The sequence below is a fragment of the Ammospiza nelsoni genome, chromosome 10, assembly GCF_027579445.1.
Source record: "Ammospiza nelsoni isolate bAmmNel1 chromosome 10, bAmmNel1.pri, whole genome shotgun sequence".
In the NCBI taxonomy this organism is placed as follows: domain Eukaryota; kingdom Metazoa; phylum Chordata; class Aves; order Passeriformes; family Passerellidae; genus Ammospiza; species Ammospiza nelsoni.
This window is the reverse complement of record NC_080642.1, coordinates 6,979,202-6,996,007: the sequence shown is the minus strand read 5'-3', so window position 1 is coordinate 6,996,007 and position 16,806 is coordinate 6,979,202. Positions and strand designations below refer to the sequence as shown.

General features: G+C 42.4%; 1 protein-coding gene across 2 annotated transcripts in view; it reads right to left on the bottom strand.

Moving 5' to 3' along the window:
* USP13 (ubiquitin specific peptidase 13) overlaps positions 1-16,806 on the bottom strand; it is a 50,204-nt gene that overhangs the window by 16,220 nt on the left and 17,178 nt on the right. For both annotated transcript variants that reach the window (XM_059478956.1, XM_059478957.1), the window contains exons 4-10: positions 11,524-11,645; positions 10,971-11,113; positions 10,586-10,770; positions 5,550-5,644; positions 3,763-3,950; positions 2,233-2,304; positions 1,869-1,962 (exon numbers count right to left, since the gene is read on the bottom strand). In XM_059478956.1, the coding sequence (XP_059334939.1) occupies positions 1,869-1,962; positions 2,233-2,304; positions 3,763-3,950; positions 5,550-5,644; positions 10,586-10,770; positions 10,971-11,113; positions 11,524-11,645 (899 nt within the window). The remainder of the gene's footprint in view (positions 1-1,868; positions 1,963-2,232; positions 2,305-3,762; positions 3,951-5,549; positions 5,645-10,585; positions 10,771-10,970; positions 11,114-11,523; positions 11,646-16,806) is intronic.

Here is a 16,806-nt window from a genome sequence, read left to right as displayed (position 1 = left end):
CACTGCTGTACAATGCTGTTTAATGCACTCAGTTTGGAATCAAGCCTTGTTTCCACCTGTACACTTTGTACTCAGCCCCTCGAGCAGGAAGAAGAGGAGCATGCCATGAGTGACAGTCTGCAAAAAAAAGGATTGAATCTTGCAATCTCACCTCAAGGACAATAAAAGGGGGGGGGGGGAAATCTAAACTCAGAAGAAATGTTAAAGCTCAAAGCAGAAAATCAAGCCCTGGATGATGACCCTTTAGAGTCTAAAGTGGGTCCAAGGAAAATGCTGCCATTTCCAGGCTAAACTTCTGTGGTGAAAAATTTCAACTCCACAGCACCACGAATATTTACTGAATACCTGGCATGCTTTCCCCATCAAGAGTTGCAAAACAGTTTAGCTAAATATAGATTGTGCTGGACCATTGCAGATCTCATATGAATGCTTTTACAGGCAACAACTCCCCAAAACTTTGGATGAATTCCAAAGGCTCAGAAAGACTGAGAACTTCTTTGCATGTAGAAGGGAAAAAAAAATAAAGGAATAAAAGTTAAATGAATAATTGATATTATAGACACAAAGCAGAAGCGCTTCAAAACATTTAAGGCCTAAAATGCTAAGCAAACAAAAGGGAAAAAAAGCATCCTCAACCTGAAAAAAACATAGATTTGGATTCCAAGAGTGAAGGAATTGAGAAAATATCTATATCTGACTTTTTTCTGTAAATAAATCATCAATACAACAAGCAAAAAAAGCTGTAAAAGCTGTTTCAAATCCTAATATATGCTCTGAATTGCTTGATAAGGATGCTTCATGCATGTAACTTCAGCTTCATTAAACTGAACTAATGAACACAAGTACTGTTAAATGTCAGTAGAAGCCTACTGCAACCTGACAGAGTGTCATCCCATCTGTCATTAAAGAGTTCTCAATATCTCATCTAATAGTGGCTGCTGAGCTAAACAAGGAGATGCAGCTTTATTCCAAGGGCTCAGATCCCTGAACTTCCAGCACATTATTTTCCAATCACATCCTGGATGTGTTTAGGAAAGCAGGTCAGCGAGTACACATAACTCAATGTACGGGGTTTGCTGAAGTCTGTCCCACTATTCCTTTGCCCCAGTGTTGATTAGCCTTGAACTTTATTTAATGGGAACAAGCAGGATTTGCTTGTTCCAAAACATTGAATTGCCACTGTACAAAGCAATTACTTGGGAGACACATGACTGCCAGGTCATGCAAACTACTCTGTACCAGATGCTCTGTCTGTCCAAAATGTTATTGGCATTCTGATTTCAGGAGAAATTCCTATGTCAATAATTGATAAATGAAGGTAGAGGAAAATATCTGTTTCTTTGGCAACCACCTTCATCCCTCAGTGGCAGAAGCATGCATTACTCTTGTGGCTCTGCGTGGCTCCTCCACCTCCAAAGCCCTCAGCACCACCTAACCTTGCATTACCTTCTCCTGAAATCAAGTGGAGTATTGTCAGACACTCCCTGGAAACAATTCTTTAGCTATTTATACTTTCAGTAATTTAAAGAGGGTTTAGAAGTTTTCTTCCAGGACTCTCTGCACAACATTGTTTTTGTTGTTGTTGTTCCTCAGAGACGATAAACATTGGTTGCAAGTTGTGTGAACATTTGCACTCATCACTGGAGCAGCAGAGCAGTTTATCAGCAGAACCAGTGCTTGCTTTGATGCACTGCACAAATAGTGCCTGACTAATTTATCCCTGACTTAGTAATCTTCACATTCCACCTTGCTAAGCATCCCATCCATGCTGGACCCACACGTGTTCCCCAAAGCCCAGCACCTGTTCCCTTTGCTCAGGATATCACTTTTACCTAGTTACCAGTGGCTGTACAAACTCAGGCAAATACCTTGTGTTCTTCTTTCATCACCTGCTCAATGAGCTCAGATTTCATGGGTGGCTTAGAGTACTGGCCTGAAAGGAGGCCGTGTCCCAGTTTAGCCCTGTAAGGAAGAAAGTGGAGGGGTGGAAACAAATATGTGAGAAAAACAGCAAATACTTACTTCAAGCAAAAAAAAAAAGAAATGAAGCTTACTGCTTTTGACTCCTTGATGAACCATCATTACCATCATTGCAACTAAGTGGTCAAATCTCAATCTCCCTGTGCCATATCTCCCTTCTGAGCTCATGAAAAGGTGTTCTTTTGCTCTGCCATTAAATCATTTAGATTCTATTTAACCTGACCAAGTAAATAACTGAGAAATGTCACTTACATCTGAGTATTGAAATCTTGTGTTGGATCAAGAGGGGAGTAGTCAAATATTCGTGGAAGGTTTCCCACATACCTGGGCAGCGAGAACAAAGCAGAAACAGTCAAATACTGCAGCTTAATGAGTCAATCTATCCTCAATTAGTGCTTCTGTCATGCAAAAATAATAGTAAAGAAATAAGGAAATGGACATTGAGGCTTTACTTGGAAGCTTCTAGAATATTGCTATGTTGTTCATCTGGAATTTACATTTTATTCCTTAATCTTGCAAAAGCTGCAGATTGGTGTAGGTCAAAACCACAGAGCTAAGAACCAGTGTACTTTTTACTCCCAACCAATATAACCAAGTTAATTCAGGTTTGTATTAGGACAAGAATATGTAAAAAGTACATTTCTATTGAGTTTCACAATTCTGATAACACTGAGGGAAACACTGCTCTAGTCAGCCTGTTGGAAAGTGAAGCACTCAGCAGCACTCTCTGAGCATGTCTGCCTGTGAGCACAGGAAAAAACAGGCTGGGTAGGTATGGCCGTGGTGCTGGTTCCTCTCTCATCAAAGATCTCCACTATTTTGATGACAGTAAGTCCTCCAGGTAACTCCCGGGACCATGCTGTGGAAAATTATCTTCCCTAATAAAGTCCATTTTGATATTTTTCAATAGTGGAGGTAGAAGAGCTGGCACTTAATGAACCCGTAGACTGTACTCCATATGGCTAACAAAGAAAATAAACACAAGTTTTCTCCCTCTTCTTCTCCACAAGGCAATTTCTAACATGAAAACCTGGGAGGTTTTCCAAAATCTAAAAGCTTCACTTCCAGCACATACACTAGTGCTGCTTTGGAAGGAAAGGGGACTATGAATTTTATTTCAAACCATGGACTGTCCTTTATAAAAAGGCTTCTCTCCTTGGAATGACATGTTCAGCTTTGACCAGTCGGGAGTATTTCATATTTTTCTGTTGTGCTTTTGTCCTTTTACTCTCTTAATTATTCACTGAAGGAATACATTTATACAATTCTTGCCACTATTTTTTTTAAATTTTAATTAAAATGTGCCTCTGATAGCTTCCCCCCTTAGCCAGACCTGCATGCAACATGTGCAGTGTTTTTCACTAGCATGGATCAATATCAACATGTCTGTGCCAGTTTTTGGCACAAATCACACAGAATGACTCCTGGCATGGGCCAGTACAAAACCCTTAATGTGATACTGACGATGCCCAGGTAAGCAGAGGTATGTGCATCTGTAGATAAAAAGCAGAGACTGAGACATCAAATATCTGAGGTGGAAAATGATTTCCCATCACTGAAGTTGAGACAGTTTGTTTTTATTTTGAAGGCAAATTGGGTTTTGTGTTCCAGCCTTTTCCAGAACAGACCAAAACAACCACTAAATCCTTCAAGCAGTCACTGGACTGACTGAAAGAGACCTGTTTGCAGGCAAGACAAAAATTAAACCACCATTTTTCTTAGAAAAACAACGAATTGATGAATGCAGAAGCTAGTGACAAGAGGTACTTTGGAGCTACTTACGCTCGCTGGAACTCTGGGATGCTGAAAATGGCTTGCATGACAGCATTGAGGTAGCAGCTATTCCCCAGGTTCTTCATGCCAGTGTATCCTGGGCCATACATGGGCTTGAGTTTCACACCAGCTTCCTGAATCACTTCCCATTCTGAGACTCTTGGCTTTATGTCATTATCTCTTAGCCCGTTGTCTGTCTGAAAGCAACAAGATTTTCATCTTAGTCTCTTCTGCCATAAATATGCTGCTGCCAACTTTGTGAGCTATACTCCAAGAAATGAAGAGCCAAATCAATGGGCAAGGGGAGGCAAATCCTGCATGTAGGGGAAGATGAGGGTCAGACAGCCAGCAGTTTGTTCCTCCAATACACCTTTGCTCTTTAGCACAGCCAGTGGCACTGAGTGCTCCCAGTCGTGACCCCAGTCCCAGCTGGGAGCTTCACTTCTCTCAGGCTGTGACCTCAGCCTCAGCATCAAACACTGCATCTTTTCAGGTTTCCTATTCCATTTGTAATGGTCAGGAATAGCTGCTGCTGTAGAAGCTGCTGGTAACAAACAAACCACATGAAAAGCAGCAGATCCAAGAACTCTTCCCTTCTTTCAAATGGTAAAAGTCAATAATTTGTGACACTGAAGTTTCTCCCCTTTACACTCAGCCTTCAGTCTGTAGGTGCAGGTCACCACAGTGTCATTTACTGCTGGCTCTGCTCTGTCACTTCTCAAAGAATTGGACAGACCAAAGACCTGAGGTGAAACCTTTGCAACAGCTAAGACTAGGTTTTGAAGGCTCCTGAGTAAAACAGTCTGTCCAGAATGATTTGGATAAAAGAAACTTTTTATCCATGATCCTGGCAAGGACATTAGTATACCAAAATCATTATTAGTATCATGAAGACTTTTGAAAACACAGTTTAACTCTTCTCTATAATTTAAATTAATATAATTTTCTCACCACTTGGACAATGAAATACACTTAACCAGTAGCAGGATTTTTCCTTTTTAACATTTTCATGTTCTCCAGGTAATGATACTAGGTTATATGCTTGGGTTAAAAAAATAAAACCAAAAAACAACAAATCAAACCAAACAAAAAACCAACACAACCACAAAAACCACACCTGCCTCTATAAGCATATCCTATTCTGATTTCCTACACCATTTAAAGAGAACTGGAATCAACATCCACTAAAACACAAATTATTAAAAGCACTTCTTTACTAATACAGATACACACAGAGAATCCTTTCTTGCCCAGTCCCTTTGTAGCATGTCACACCTTTGACCATGCTGTTTTCTAGACTTGAGAGAATGTATTCTTCTCATTTTCTAATGTATTTATTGACAAAACCTAAACTGAAATTTACATAAATAACTTTCAGCTACTTTTTAACTTATCCATTGCTTAGCTTATTTTTGCTTATGAATTGTATCTGTTTACACATTCAGTAGGCTTTCCTTCACTCACTGTAATTAAATGTTCCAGCCATTCTTCTCTAATTGAATGAGATTTTTCATCTTGAAGACAAATGGTACGTCACACAGGAAAAGTGAAAAATGTAAACTAAAGACCACAAAGTACCTCTTTCAGAAGGCAGTTTCTGGATTTGAGAGCAATGATTTACTCAGAACTCTGACAGTAGCCCCCAAATTAGCTGGCTGAACTTTACAAAACTGAATACTGTTGTAACAGTCTGAAGGAATCACAAATAAACTACAGGTGTCATTCTTCTGTTTCTCTCCCACCTCCAAGTGAACAAAGAAGTGAACAACAAGCTAAATAAAAGATGGATTTCCTACCACTTGCATCTGCAGCATATCAATTCCAAAGTGTGCCAAGTGTTTTGCTATATGTGGATCTAAAACCGGCTCCTCTTCATCAAAGGAATACACATCTGCAAAAGCAGAGAGAAACCAGTGAGCCCCAGTATCCAATGTGATCCCTTCTCCTTGTTTACCAACACTGCACTCTCAGCACAGGGCTGCCCATACAAAATGCCTTGTTCATATTCCTTGTTCATGTTGCATACATACAATGCCTTGTTCATATTCTCCAAGTTTGGTTCTGGCCAGCAGAGAAGTGCACAAACACACAGCTCAGTAAATATCTTAACACAATCACCTCAAGCACTTTTCCTCAAAAGAAATTATATGCCTCCACAGCATTAAAATCTAAAAACATTTATAGGGATTATAGCATTTCCTCTCCCCAAAATAAGCAATTTGTAGGGAAATCAAGGAACAGGGCATGCAAAGACAGCCCACATTTTGAACATGACAACAAGAGATTATGAATTTTTGTAGAGCTACTAGATACAGACAGACCCATGAAAGCTGTGAATATATCACACCAACTCACTATTGGCAATAGTATTTTAATTTTTAGTACAGTTTAAGAAATTCACTTTTGCCTTTTATACACAGAGATGCAGGAAGAACAGAGAAATTCTTTGTTAGAATAAGGAGGGGTTTTTTTTTTTGATTACATACCACTGGACTGGACTTCCAAGATTAATCTAACCTTGTGGATAGGGAGAAAGGCTGATTTTCTGAGTGAGGTGTCTGGCTTTATTGTATGGGAAATTTAGATTTCAGTTCTCTATGACAGACCTTTATAGCCTTAAGGAAAAGCTCATTAACATTCTGGCAGGGCAAAGTTCAGATTGTGAAGGAAAGCAGCATGCCTAATGATGATATTTTCAATATGAAACCAAGTTTAGTAAATCCAAAAGAAGGACAAAAAAATGAGAGTAAAAACATTCTTTTTTAGAGTTTACCCATCAAGTCCTATAATGCCACTGAGCTCAGAGCAGGTTTCGCCTACACGAGCAAATATCAATAAAGCTGTAGGCATCATACAAGGCTAGAAGTTGTAAGAGATGCACTGGTAAGACTTGAACAGGCTTTCCATCTTTTCTCTGATCAGGTCTCTACCTCTGTGGTCAATGACTGCTTTGGTGTCTCCTCATACCAAAATCCAGAACCCCTGTGCCAGCCTCCCTGCATTTCCCTCAGGCACGTTCCCTCCATGCCCAGCAGCTTCTCACAGTGACCCTGCTCCACCAGAACAGACCTAGGCTGGCAGAGAAAGCTTAGCCAGGAGAAAGGAAGAGAAGCAAACTCAGGAGGAGATAGCAGGAGCACAGTGAAGGCTGTTCACAGCACAAATATCACTTCTGGAAGCTCCTCACCCCGGCCTCTCCTGGCAGCTGCAGACCCTGGCTCTGACTCAGCCCACCCCTTTAACAACAGGCAATGGTCTTTTTAACCCAAAAGACCTCTCCTTGAGGTCTGCTAGTACCAAACCCACACTGAAATGATAGACTGAAGGTTAGTCAAGAACTCAAACACTAACTTTTAACATTGACCAGCCCTATGGAAAACTTCTCTGAGCAGGGAGCTGTGCTTTGAGCTGTGCTGCCAGCTGCTGACCAGCCAGCAGATGCCCCACTAACATTGGTGCCCGTGACCTTTGTGGCATGTGCGTGGCTGTGGCTGCCCATCTGCTGGAATTCCACTGTGTGGTAGCAAATGCACCCAGAAGCCATGACTGTTCATCCACACACATGGCATCACAACGTTCCCATAGCATTCTGCTGAGGTCACAGCACAGCCAGAGGATTCAAAAAGTTCAAACCCCTCATGGAGTGAGATTACACAGCAACAGAGCTTGGGTGACTGTCTGCAGTGTGGAAGCTTTTGATATTGTTTTCCCTCTGCTCTGGCAACTGCAGAGAGCAAATCACCTGGGGCTACTGGCCCAGAGCAGCAGGAGTGGAGCACGAGACCAACATTATGCTCAAGTCCAGCTCATGCCTTACTTCAGTGCTTTCTGCTGTGTAGCTTAAATTCATGGGAAAAAGACAGAATTCACTAGTTTCAAAAATCAAACCCAGGTGTGCAATGCTGTCATACCAGACTTGTAGAGGAGAAACGCAGACAAGTCAGCAAATGTGACACACAAGAACCTGGTGTCATTAGAGTGAGAAAGAGGAAAAAGGGAGGAGTGGAAGGGAGGAAAACCCACCAAGATAAAGCTGAGACAGGCAACACAGAATATTAAACAAGAAAAAGTCATAGAGTATACTGAGGACCCATCCGTATCATCCAGTCCAAGTCCTGACCCTGTGCAGGATGCTCAAAGAATCCCACCGTGGGCCTGAGAATATTGTCCAAACACATCTTGAACTCAGGCTTGGTGCTGTAACCCGTTCCTTGGGGAGATTTTTCCAGTACCCAACCATCCCCAGGGTGGAAAACTTTTTTCCTGATAATAGTATTTTCCTAATAACAGTCTTTATGATTCTTATTATTTTAAGAAAATAAAAATGTCAATGCTACTTGACTTCATTCTCTTCCACAGCTCAAGATTTACCCCTGTTCTGACTTTTCAGGCATCTCTCCTTCCTATTTAGATGGTAACAGGCAATGGTGACAGTGTCCCTAAAGAAAGAAGTGGCTCAGGATACCCCCAAAAGTATCTGACAAATGCTAAGATCAGCATCCACAAAGCAGCTCCTTCAAGCACTGATCACAAGGGGTTTGCCACTGCCAGTGCCCAGTTCCATGCCCCAGTCCATTCCAAACAACCTCACAGTGACTGGAAATAAAATCCAGTGGCACTGTCAGAGAGGCAGCAGGCAGCACAGCCTGCCCAGTGCTCAGCCTACTGAGGAAAACAACATTTATGACTCCCTGGTGTGCCCTGTCCAAGGTACAAGAGTGGGGGAGAAGCTTGGTTCAGTCTCTGCCCTGATCCCAGATGTGTCTGCTGACAGAGTGCTACAAAATGGGGCTAACCTCAGGAACCTTTCACAGTGTACACAGCACAGATTTCTCAGGGCAAAACAAAGAACTCTGTGTACACATGGGGTGAGTGTCAGTGGAACAGTGGCACCACCTCCTTCTCCTTCCTACTGCTGTGAAAAAGGAATAAATTATGTCAGAACAGGGACCAGTGCTTATTACTCCTGTACCATCACCCCTTCACCTTTAACCCAGGGAAGCAAAAACAGACAGATTTTGTGTCACCATCAGCCACAGATGAGCTTTCCTGAAGCTCATCCATCACCCAGCCCCATTGAGGGGTTATGAGTACTACAGAAATATAGATCAGAGACAGAATAATTACTGAGAAGGAACAAGGAAGGTTGGGGGAGGGAAGACTTTTCTATAGGGAAACCAAGTAAACATCATCCAGAAGAACAAAGGTCTGTGGAGAACAGCTGGTGCCTCTCATTCAGAGGGAAGGATGACAGCCTGTCCTTTGTTATCCTAAAGGCCACATAAGAGAGGAAGCAGCTGATCAGTGGGAGGCAGAAGGACAGAAGCCATAAGGAAAAAACTCTTGCTGCTAAAGATGGGAAAGAAAAGAAAAAATTCTGAAAAAAAAAATGCATTACAGAACACGCTGTTTGTTTTGTAGATGCAGTTGAAAGCTACAGCTGGGCAAATCCTAAACACCTTCAATAACAGAGATTTGGATAGAAATCATCCAAGGCCAGGCTCATGCAAGGAAATAAGATTCCATCTGGGAAAGAAAAAAAATGGTTTTTGCTTAGTGTTTTTGTGGCACAGCTGGTTGAATCTGACTACAGTTGCCTTTCCTCAACACTGAATACAACTTAGAAAAGCTCTTAACTGATGCTTGTTAAAAAACAGGCTGCTCTAAACAGCAATTTTTCATCTCTGTAGTCATAAGCACTAAAGCCAAAATATAATCGTGCTATGTGTTCTTCCATTTTTACTTCTCCATGCAGCTGCAACAAAAGATCTCTTTGCTTATGACTTTTTCAGCTCTTCATGTTTTTAGTCCATCTAATCCTCACACACCATAATCCCCTCTGCAGCAACACTGCAGAACATCACACTTGGAGAATATGCAAACAAGGATACAGATACAGCTTTTTTCCCCTCCCAAGATCATCACACATTTTCCAAACGAGCATCACAGCAGCCCCATGAAGATGAGTGTTCATTAGACTGTTTCAGCAACATTTTGTTCAACAAGGAAAAAGAGGAGTTTCCACTATGATCAAAAAACCCATACATGCTGTTACAAACAGACTTTTAAATTTAAAAAGCTCATTACCCTGCTGTTGTTTCTTTGTTACAAAAAAAATGAACCATTTGTCCTAGGAAGTGTAGCAGAACTAACAAATATTGTTTCTCCAGAGTCTGTTGTTTTAGACTAACACTATTTTTATGTTATTAGCCTAGTATTATGCAAATACTCCAAAAATATTTATAGAAAATATAAAATGAGCAGATAAAACAGGTATGGGCTTTCTCAGAGTGTGTCACTCCCCTCAACCCTGATCAACATTCACAGACTCACAGAGTTTCCTTCCATATTGCAAATCAATGGCGACTGTGACATTGGTGAGGGAGAGAGAATGATGCATTTGATTCCATGGATATCAGAAGGCTAATTAATTACTTTATTATACTACATTATTCTACACACCTAAAACTGAATCTGCCAGGCATTCAACCCTGCACACACCTCACAGAATCTCGTGACTGTCAGCCCACAGTCCTGACACACACACTCTCTTGGCCCTGATCGGCCAAGGAAACATAACACCATGACTTTGGGTAAACAATCTCCATATTGCATTCTGCTTTTGCACAAACACAGGCACAGCAAATGATAAGAATTGTGTTTTCTTTCTCTGAGGTTCAGAGAATGTGAATCCCAGAAATATTCTTGGGAAGATGTGCTACACTTCCACACTCAAACACTTGCGCTAGAAGCACAAACCCAGCTGGTAACAGACACACGGTCAGCCTCACGCACAGGAGGCACCTCATGTCAGAACAAGCCCCGTGCTGACCTGCTCCATCAGGAGTGATGGTTCCCAGCTTCACTGCCAGGGGATAGCCCGTGTCCCTGTAGTGCTCCACGGCGTGCCCGTTGCCCCCGCTGCCATCGAAGAACCACTTCCCGCAGAGCACGGAGCCGTCGCTCAGGTTCAGCCACAGGTTCTCCCGCAGGTCACACCTGGAGCACTTCCAACCACTGCCACACACAACAGGGAGAAACAGCAGCAGTCTGTAAGGCAGCAGCCAGCTCTGTATCTCCCATGATGGCAGGTCAAACCAACCCACACACCCAACCCAGAGTCACGCAAGGGAACCGTGGGCTGAGTTCCTGCCTTTAGTTCAGCTACCCTGGACTGAATTAAAGAGTCTATAGTGAACAAACCTTGTTGCCCTCACCTGGGGGGAATTCTAACACCATTGTCTAACTGTACAAGTGTTTTAGCATGTTTAGATGCCTGCAGCTCTTCTTCCCAGGAGTCAGGTTCCTGCTTCCTGTAGGGTGATTTTGCACTGAGCAGTGCATCACAAGCTATCGTCACCTGGAAGACAAATGGATGTCAGTCAAAGCCTGACACGACTCAATGACTGGACAGAACCTGGCATTCAGCCTATTGCTAACCACATACAGAACTGCTTATCAGTAGGACTATTTATATACTCAAATATGCATCTAATCTTTTAGACTGTCGTCATTATTTTAGCAGCAGAGAAAGCACGTGTGCTATGTGAGCTTCCCTGGGACAAGCTGGCACCATAATAAGGGAAAAAATATAGGAGATAGAAGAAACAAATGTAAAGATCACTTTTTTATTGACTGAGACTCTATTATAGCTGGTAAACAATAATCTTTATGTCCAAACAAGCAGTGCACATAAGAAAACAAGGCACCATATGGACAAAAACAGAAACAGCAGACAATTCCTACAACCACTTCCACACACCCACTGACCAGTGCTGGTAGCTCTTCTATGTTGGGTAATGATATTTCATAGTGATCAGGAAAGATAACAAGCTTTGCTTCATCCTCATATTCAAAGTCATCACTGTTGAGATCACTGCTTATCTCCAGATCTGGAAAACAAGTTGGGCAATGTTAGGAGATTGTCCCATGATCCAGGTTCCAAAACTGTGACAGGGGTACCACCATAAACATTGCTTGCCTGCCATCAGCCAGTGGTTTCTCTAGCTAGAAATATTTGTGAAAGCCTGATCTAAACTGAAATCTCACCATCCTTCAAGAGAATGTTCTGAGGACAAAAATCTCCACTTAATGCCATCCCCAATCACAGATACAGCTGCTTTGGCCTCTCTGCAAGCAGTGCACTGTTGCAGACATTGCATTCTGCAAAGCAGCAAACAAAATTCTGCTCCTTTTGAACAAAATCAGGGTGCCATACTGCTGTGCCTTTTACCCAAAATCTTGAAATGCTATAAAGCATGGAGGCCAGGTTGCACTGCACATGCCCAAACTGCAGAGGACAAATAAAAAGAGCACCCCATATTTCCCAGATCACAGACCTGTCTGAAACGTGCTGTGGCTCCCATCCATCTTGGACCTGTGGCCTTTCCTCCCAGAAAGATGTCCATGGCTGGAAGTACTCCTGTGTCTCATCCACAGTCTCAAATAGCTACAGCATGCACAGTAACACCAACAATATCCCTCTCTTGCTAACTCCACTCCTTAATCAGAGTAACTATCTATTTAAAAAGCACTCATTAGCTACTAAAGCTTTCCTTTGAAGATCAAGCCTTCCACTGTGCTTGTGTACATTTTCCTTCTAGTGTAAGAAGGACCTCTTTTCTTAAACATGAGCCTCGACCAAGCAACATCAGCTAAAATGTTTGTCCAGAAATATGTGGACCCATAGAAAAGCAGGAGGGTATATTGGGAATTAAATGGCTAGTGTTTGTGTGTCTAGCTGCATGAAAAAATATAATAATTAATTAATTATCACATAGTGACAAGACTGAGTAAAACCTTGTTCTGTTCTTCCTAGGACAAATGAAAAATGGAAAACCAAACATGCATGTGTCAGAAATTTTGCAAGATTCAACTGCAAGAATTGCCCAGGCAACAATGGGATCTTCTGGATCCTTCTCAAGGTTCAACCAACAAAAGAGATGTGTGAGCAGTAGCCAAAGCTGGCTCTAAATTCCCCCCCTAGTACAAGCAGATGCTTAATGAGTCACTCGATCCTAAACGAGCATTGGCAGCAACCACTGCACCCTGGGAATGCCTGAAATCTCAAATGTATGTTTGGGACAGAGGTGAGGATGACAGAAGCCAGATTCAGAAAACTGAGCTCCCAGAGAGCAGTAACAGACTGAGCAACCCAAATGATAAAACAAGTATCAAAATATATTTTAGCTTGACCTGGAAAGAAAGAACAGCTCTTGAGAGGAACATCAACTCTTGGCTCACCTGCTGCACCAGCAGTCCTGAGGTGACAGCACCCACTGTCAGTGACTTCCAGCACCATGAACTCCCTCTCACCAGCAACCAAAAAAAGGCCCTTTCTCATCAGCTCAACACAGACACAAAAGCAAGAACATTTTCTCACACTGAAAGCATGACATTTTAGAGAACATATTAATTCATTACTAATTCCCCAAATCACACCACTTTCATAATGATCCCTCACTTTACTCCAAGCTTCTTTCTCAGTTTGTATTACAGCTTGATACAAGAGTGAATCTCCACAGCTGCAGTTTTTAACAGCTCAGTGGAACAAGGAAACTGAGGATCTCCAAGCTGATGGCACACACGGCAACACATCTCAGGGGATTTTCACTTAATGCCAGAAATGAGATGGTGGCCAGCACAACAAAGCCAAAAGTACTGACCACCTCCTAAATGGGAGAGAGGTTCCTCAGAGAGGATAAAAGCTCAGGTTTGGAGGCAGTGAACTGTGGTCACACAGTGCCTCAGCCACCAGAGGGAACCTGGCACCAGCTCACAGTGGCCAGCGGGCTCTGGGGACGTGTGTGACACCCACTGATCTTCACTGCCTTGTGCTCTGGACATGGACTTAAAGCAAATGCAAGCCCCTTACAGAAACAGCAATGATATGGTTGCCTGTGTTCAAAATTCAGACACACACTGCAGCTCATCTGCCCACCCAGACAGCAGCCAAGCTGCAGAGACTCAGCGCTGCTGGCCTGACCTGCATCTGAACCAGTGATCCAGGCATGAAAGACAGAGGATCCTATTAGCAATCATCTGCAGTCATCTAAGGACTTGACAGGCTTAGCAGCACCAGCCTCCTGTGGCAATGGGCAGGGAAGGGAATTTCCTTTTTACTGCTCAGGCTTCATGCCATTCATACCAGCAGAAAAGCAGAAAACAGTGTCCCATCAGCATGGGACTCTTTCTGCCTGACACACCGATATGGCAGCGCCCACTTGTTATTTTAAAGGATGCACAAAGCTTCATAACAGTCCTGGAAACACCATGAGGATTCAAAACATCACTCTGAAGACAGTTTCTCAGGGTGCAGGTCCAGCACACAAGAGTGGAGTGGACTTCTAAGGTCACAGACTGAAATCTCTCCATACAAAGCAGGTGACCATATAAACTAATCCCTTTTAGGGACACTCAGAGGGACCCTTTTATGATGTCACCTGAAAACACCAGATCACCACTCATATGTTTAAATCTTGGCTTGAGAGACATAGCTGTTAAGTTTGGTAAGAAATTGTACCTGCATTATATTTTCTGTGTCTGTGCAAGGGTCAGCAAGGCTAAGAAAGCATGAGGGCAGAAACAAAAAAAAGCAGATGACTGTGACTTTAGAAGGCAATGGAGCCCACACTAAATGTGGACAGAATTTGACCCTGAAGCCACTGGGCATCATGTGCAGTCTGCAGGTAGTTTATAGTGCAGAATTTTAGGGAGGACTAAGAGTAACTACAGAAAAGAGAAGCATGGTGAAATCTACATGAAAAAGGAACATATTTGATTAAAAATTACTCTACCACTAAAGATATGGAAAGCATGAACTTTCAAGCACTATACTTCATCCAAAGTTGTTTCTTGATCAAGGATGATCTTCCAAGATGCACTGTGAGTAGAAGGCAAATAAAAGGACTTTACTCAGTTCTGAGACTGAGCCACAAGACAACCAGCCAGTTTGTAATCCTTCCAAGGAGTGACACCTTGATGGTCAAGGCCCACAGGACACTGTTTCCCTTCCAGCAGAGTAACACCTTTCTGGTGCCTGCTGAGAGCCTCAGCTCAGCTCTTTGGCCACCAAAACCAAACATCCACAGATTGTCAGTGCTGTGTTGGGAGGGCAGGCAAAGCAAAGCAGCAGACACCTCAAAGCAGAGGCTCAACTGGCACTGATATTTTGGGTGAGTGGTCATTGCACCTCACAAGGCATCACTGAGCGATGGTGAGAATGTGCTGCTGCTGAAGTGACTGAAAACAGCAGCTGGGAGAGACACTACTGTAATGTAAACCAACCCAGCAGAGGGGAAGAGGAGGAGTGGATGTGTCCAGATCAGATTTAGACAAGTTACCAACTGACTGCACTAATAATAGGGGCATAAAAGACTCCAGACAGGACCCCCAAAGAGGATTTCCTGCGCATGTGGATGCGTCTGTGTGCGTGTGAAAGGGAATGCAAACGTGAAAATTGAATGAGGGTGTTGACTAGCAAGTCTACAACTGATTTTGAAACCCTAGAAAGACATCTTAGGAATCTGGGCTTGATCCTGCTCTCGGTGAAAGCAATGGACAAATTCATATTGACTTGGGAAACCTGGGTCTTTAAATCAAATTATTTCTTCCTGCCTCTAAATAATAGTGAATTGCAGCAGCAGCACTTTACAAACTATAAGCTACTCAGTTAATTTGTTTTCAGGCATTTGTTTTGTTTTACTCAGTTTTTTTTTTTATATTAGCTTCATCAGATTAATTATAAAACAGAAGATTTTTTAAAAAAATTTTTTCCAGTCATAACATTTTCCTTTGCAAAAAAATTAAAAGGAAAACTTTCTACAAAGATCACTTAGCTGATTCACTACTTGTAAAGAACATTCAAATTGCTTGCTACATCTCCAATGCATTTTTATGTTGTTTCTACTACTAGGTAAGACCTCATCCCTTGCATTTCTAGGATAGTCACATGTTAAGCAAGCAAAATTAAATCATAAAAATTCAAATTCAGAACTGTTTTTGACAGCAGCATTAATCTAGTCTAATTTTCACAGTTCTACCCAAACTAGCAAACTACTAAGAACCTGTTAGTGTAAGTATCTGCTCACCATCCTGCACTCAATTCAAGCACACATGGCAAAGCTAAAAAGCAACAATCAATCAGTTCTGCTGCTGCTGCAGGGAAATATGCACTATTTTACTGAGCTAAATTGCAGAAATATTGTCAGGAAATGCTTAAGTTCCCCTACATCCCAAGTTTTCATTCACAGATACAGATACTCTATTTCTGCTTACTCACATAAATATAAACTTTAACCACTCATGGTAAAAGCCCTCTTCAGAAGCTCTCCAAACAAAAACATCCTTACTGGAAACAGGGTTCTGCTCCTGGGAGAGACAAAGTGAAGCTGTGGTCAAATCCAGCACAGCCACTCTTAAGAGTGGTCTTTACACTTGGAAACAGTAGCCATGAGTCCATCCTCTGCCATCAGCAGGGAGGTGCCATCCAGGAAAAGCTCAGCAAGTTCACAAGTTCTCCCAGACTCTCCAAGTGGAAGTTTTCCTTTCCAAGGTGTCCTGAGACCCGCTGAGTGTCACAGATACTCTCCCCTGCAGCAATCACAGATCTGCTGACAGAGCTGTTCATCTGAGGACTTCAAAACACTTTTAATTGATGGTCTGAGTTAGTCCTGACTTTGCTCAAAACAGAGCTGCCAGAGCTTGCTGCAGTGGCAGATGATGCTCTGGGAACCAATCTGAGACAGGACATCTGTCTAGGGACAAGTTTTATGACAGTCATTCTGCCAGGTCTGTATAGTCAGGAGTCCAGGCTCTGGCATGGACCAACAGATGCTCAGGAGGAGGGAACCAGAATCAGGCAAAAATGGGGTGATTCCTCCCTCAATGCAGAGTTTAAATATCTGCCTGAGGTGTTTTGTTTGCTGGGGGGATGGAGAATGGCATTTGCTGGTTGGTTTTGGAGAAGGAAATAGGGGGAGATACTGTGTGTAGATGCAGTTTTGCTACTCAAAAGAGAGGTTTGCTTTATATTTATAAAGCAAAATGATAGAG